This window comes from Solanum tuberosum, unplaced genomic scaffold (genome assembly GCF_000226075.1).
Source record: "Solanum tuberosum cultivar DM 1-3 516 R44 unplaced genomic scaffold, SolTub_3.0 scf00226, whole genome shotgun sequence".
NCBI lineage: Eukaryota > Viridiplantae > Streptophyta > Magnoliopsida > Solanales > Solanaceae > Solanum > Solanum tuberosum.
Window position 1 is genome coordinate 1,047,487 of NW_006239155.1, and position 5,442 is coordinate 1,052,928.

The window sequence follows — 5,442 nt, forward strand, 5'->3', positions numbered from 1 at the left end:
GCAATTTCTATAATATCATCCGTGATGAAGTGATAAATATTTGTCCATCGTTCTTAATTAAAGATTTCGACTATCGAGTTCAGGCCTTAAATATAAAGTATAATTTTTTTTTTGTAAAATACATTGTACTTCTCAAAATGAGATTTTCGATGGAAATTTAAATTTATCAACATCAACAAATAAAAAAGAAGTAGTATAATGTGTACTTTATATTCTTTTATTTAATCATCATCCATTTAACTTATAGTTAGACTTTGATAAAGTCAATAATAATTTTATCGCTTTCTCTCGTCTACCTTTCGTAACACGCTTTTAGTTGTCACAACAGTTAATTATAATTAGTTAATATACTTTTTCATCTGAGTTTATAATTTAACTATGCGATTAAGTTTTTACTTATTCTTTCACCGTGTCCCATGAATTGTTCGATAATTATTAGTCAATTACTAATTATTTTTGTGACATAAACCTTATAATAAAAATAGTTTTGCAAAAAAAATTAGAGCGACAGACAAGGAAACTGAGTGTTGGTTGATGAAAGATCATTTAACTACTTCGTAATCATAAGTTAGGTACAAAAGAAGAAAGTTTAATTATCATCATAATTATATGCCACGTATGCATGAAAAGTTCTAAATCATAATTTAATAAAAAGGCTCAGAAAAAAATACCACATTAATAAAGAATAACAAATTAGCTCTTTCTTTAATTATTTTCTCTGTTACCAAACACTTGCGTAGGTCCTTTTATTAAATTCAATAGGCCTAAAAAGGGAATCTTCATAAACCTGATAATATTTTTATTTCCTTTTTATACCCATATTAATGTGCTAAAGCAATGATTTATCGAAAAAAATCTTTCTATCATAAAAATAAAAATGAAAAAAACCTTTCTATCAACGAAATAAAAATAAAATATGTACGTACACTCTATGATCTCTCCAGGCTGTGTTAATTTTAAAAATGGATATTTGGTATGGACTGAGAAAAGAACTTGGGAAGGGTAAGAAAGTGAAAATAAAAAAAGTAGTTTATTATAAAACGAGGATATTATTAGAATATTTCTTTTATCTTAATAGTATCAGATAAATAACAATTGTTAAGTACAGATTTTATTTCCATTTGGAGCAAAACAATCAAATTTCAACGTATCAATTATCATACTTCTATTAAATCGTACAGAATTTTGCATTAAATTAATTGACTATGTTTTTGTACTATATTTTATTTCTATGAATAGTAAATTAATGGAACTTCAATCTAGGCATTCATATATCTTATTTGACATATACTAAAATAGTTCTTAATCAGATTTAATTTCAATAGACGTATCAATTTATATTTAACTAACAAATATAATTGTTTATAATAAAAAGGTAAAAATAATCGGGTGTGACCAAAATCTCAAATTAATAACTTGAAAAATAAAAAAATAAAGAAGAAATTCTCTTATGTATAAAGCGTAGTGACACTTTTGATAAAAAGACACAATTTGGAGAAATCATACGGATTTGAACAAAAAAGAAGGATAATATTTATCACGGACAATATAATAGGGAGTACCACCCATGAATCTCGATCACAAAAATACGGTATTTTCACACTTACTTCAATCAATTATGTAATAGTTGATGGAGATTTTAAACCTTATCTTAAACGCATGTAGTTTGATGTCCGATACCATACTTTTGAAGCTATGCATATTTTTGTTAGCATGACACCGGTCCTGACTATCTTGGCTCCAAAAATTTTGTGAACATGATCGCTATCATTGATCACACTATAAAGACAGTACTTGACGTTATTCCTACAAAGATGATACAATTTTGTGAACATGTAGAACTTAATTCGTGATAGATGATTAATTTGAGGCTAATTCTGTTTAAATAAAGATTTTTATTCGTGTTATTAAACTTTATAAATTCTCCTAATAGTGTGTATATTATTTTTTTTTATAAAAAGTATATATAAATTATCAAAGTATTATAAATCACAATAATTATTAATTTAAAATATTTTTAAAATATATTAAATTTTACAATAAAACACAAATTTAATTAAAATTTAAGAAATTTAAAATATGTCACGTAAATTAAAACGATTGACGAGTCCAGTGAGCACCTTCCAGGCACGGTTTTAAAGAGACTTTCACACGTGCTAAGGGAAAGGATTCGGTACGGTCAACCACGTGTCTTCTCTTTCTCCTACGCCCTAATCCACTCTCTAATATATTCCTCCTCTTCCCATTGACCAAAAAACATAACCTCTTTCCTTTTACTCTTTCACGCTTTCAGTCGCCAAAACGTGGTCGTTTTAAGTCTCTCATTTTATTCCCCACACTCACCGGAGATTATTTAACGGCGACGACGAATAGCTGATTAAGTGAAAGCATAATCTCCGACGATGGAGACTGAAGTTCAATCGAATTTCACATATATGGGACGGACCTTCACCAATCTCAGTATCAATGGAAGTTCCTCAGCTTTCAGCGATTGCAACAGTGATATATCCGGTGAGTTTCCAACCGCTTCTTCTCAAAGCCGGCGGTTGTTTTTGGCTTGTGCGTCGGAAAATTCTGATGAATTAATCGAACAACTCGTTTCCGATCTCGAGTCTAGTTCAATCGATGAGCAAAAACAAGCGGTGATTGAAATTAGACTCCTCGCGAAGAATAAACCGGAAAATCGTATCAAAATAGCTAGAGCTGGAGCAATTAAACCGTTGATTTCGCTTATCTCCTCCACCGATCCTCAGCTTCAGGAAAACGGCGTTACGGCAATTCTCAATCTGTCTCTTTGCGATGAGAATAAGGAGCTTATCGCTGCATCAGGAGCGATTAAACCACTAGTTCGAGCGCTTAAAGTTGGAACCTCAACAGCCAGAGAGAACGCCGCTTGCGCTCTTCTCCGGCTATCGCAAGTTGAGGAGAATAAAATCGCAATCGGTCGATCAGGTGCAATTCCTCCGCTAGTGAACCTTCTAGAAACTGGAAATTTCCGCGGCAAAAAGGATGCATCAACTGCTCTGTATTCTCTATGTTCCGTGAAAGAGAACAAAGTGAGAGCAGTACAAGCTGGCGTGATGAAGCCTTTGGTAGAACTAATGGCGGATTTCAGTTCAAATATGGTGGATAAATCGGCGTTCGTTGTGAGCGAATTGATATCAGTGGCGGAGGCAAGGCCGGCACTGGTGGACGAAGGTGGAATTCCGGTATTGGTGGAGATCGTAGAGGTCGGATCACAACGGCAGAAGGAGATTGCCGTTGCCATTCTGTTACAGATATGTGAGGATAGCGTGGCGTACCGTACTATGGTGGCTCGCGAAGGAGCCATTCCTCCCCTCGTCGCTCTGTCACAGTCCGGAACCAGTCGCGCCAAACGAAAGGTAAAAACAAATATATTTAAAAAAAAAGTCTATTTTCTATTGCGTAGATTCGAGTATATCAAAAACGAATATCGAGAATTCAAACATATCTTTAAATGGCTTGAGATTATTAGATTAAGATATTATTAATTGTTAATTGATTGCACTTAAATGTTAATCCATTTATTAACATTGCCATATAATAAGTAGTTATTATCACAGAGACTCATTTTAATTGTTGAAAAAATAGAATTAAGAAGAAATGTGACTTTGTGAGATTGCGAAAAAAAGTTATTGGTGTTGGGGAACTGAACATGGACATATCTTTACTGTTAGGTGGATGAAGTAATCGTTTCTGAACAATGTATTCCCATTTGTCTATAGCTATTTAGGGAAGAAATTATTGGTTAAATTTCGTTCATTTGTCTAATAGCTTCTTAGTTTTTGATTAATACTCCTACCTAAAAGTTCAAATTGTAGTCCTATTACTTGGCCTTCTCTTGGCCACACGGTTAGTGACCAAATTAAGACTGATTTATGTATACTCCTAACTTTTCTCACACATATATTAATTTATTATAGTATAATAAATATAATGAAATGTATGGCTGACTCTTTCTTTTATCCCAAAAGTACATCCTTCTACCTGTTACCTAATGATTAAGAAATGGAAAAAGAGAAGACAAAACATAAATAAAAAGATTATTTAGAGATTGAAGTAAGTGGTATAGGTGAGTGTATAAATAATTTGATTTATTTGCTTAAGTAGGCATAAAGTATATTGTATTAGATTAAAGTATTAAACCTTCCTATCTGGTCAAGTTGGTTGAGCATGAGATCTCCCAAAACCTCATGAATGTTTGGCTTGTCTTGTGTTATTTACCTCTCTGGTATAGTATGCGATCTGTAATATTGGAACGGTGTTTTATTATATTAGATTAACATAATTGTTATTTTATTATAGTATACTTGTATAATGAGTGTTTTTGTGTGTTGTAATTGGGGACAGGCGGAGAAACTGATTGATCTTCTACGGCAACCAAGATCCGGTAACGGCGCTGCAACAGCAGTAGCAAGAACCTCTGGTGTGCCAGTCTGAACTTGTGTCCCTACATGTTTCTCTCTTTTGTTTCTTTCTTTGTATCATACCAGTCCAACAAAAGCACAAATTATCATGGACAATATACACAAAAAAAAATAATTAAAAATTAAAAAAAAAAAATCGAAAATTGTAAATGCCTTCTGTTAGTTGTAGTAGTGTAGTAAAAAGCTTTGTAAATTTGGTGGGTTTTGATTTATGGCCACGGCTTGTGTTTACTTCTTTTCCTTTCTTGAAATTGTGATATGAAATTCTACTTTTTGTTTGTTTGGTTGGTTGGTTTATACTTTACCTTTTACTTGTATCCAGATTGTTCCTTTTCCTTTTTGATAAGTGGCGTATTGTTTAAACAAATGAAGGTCTGCTACGTGAAAAAGCAAAAGTAAAGTCTTTGTTACACGAATCCTTTTATATAATGCCAATATAAACAAAGCGTCTCGAAGAATCTCTTTGGTTTTCTTTCTTCACAATTAATCGACTACTTACACCACCAGCCCCATGAATTACGTCAATTGACAAGTTCACTCCAAAGCCTCTATATATAAATTAATTATATTTTTTGTCTGGACCAATTATCCTTTTTTGCGTCTTGCAATGATGTCTTACCAATTGCCGCCGTTGACATCGCCACACAAGTGTGAGAGTAGGTAAAAGTCCATTTACGGTCTACTTATCTGAATTTGGACAATTTTTCTCTCACGATCTAGCTTTTAGAGTTGAGTTACATTCATTATCTTATCTTTATTAACAAGTATATTTTTTCATCACTAATTAAATTTTATGTGCTAAGAAATAATTTTTTTTTATATACAACCAACCTATCTAAATGTATGAATAGTTTTTCACATGAATAATATATTAATATCATTTCCTTACATTTTGACCCCTTTTTATTGGTCGAGCTATTGGCAAATTGAAGTTTTACTATTAATTCAACTTTCAAATAATATTAGATCATTCCTGTTTTCTATGCATCGGTCG

The 5,442-nt window shown here is 32.2% G+C and overlaps 1 protein-coding gene across 1 annotated transcript; it reads left to right on the forward strand.

Moving 5' to 3' along the window:
* Positions 1–2,237: 2,237 nt before the first annotated feature.
* On the forward strand, positions 2,238–4,739 carry LOC102590450 (U-box domain-containing protein 4-like). Its single transcript, XM_006356799.2, has 2 exons — positions 2,238–3,383; positions 4,372–4,739. Exons 1-2 carry the CDS (start codon positions 2,403–2,405, stop codon positions 4,459–4,461), a joined length of 1,071 nt encoding a protein of 356 aa, XP_006356861.1. The 5' UTR covers positions 2,238–2,402; the 3' UTR covers positions 4,462–4,739.
* The last annotated feature ends 703 nt before the right edge of the window (positions 4,740–5,442 follow it).

Bases quoted from the DNA above. Each gene is read 5' to 3' on its own strand.
- LOC102590450 (XM_006356799.2), top strand. From the start codon at position 2,403: ATGGAGACTGAAGTTCAATCGAATTTCACATATATGGGACGGACCTTC. The intron at 3,384-4,371 runs GTAAAAACAAAT...AATTGGGGACAG, and splicing joins CCAGTCGCGCCAAACGAAAG to GCGGAGAAACTGATTGATCT.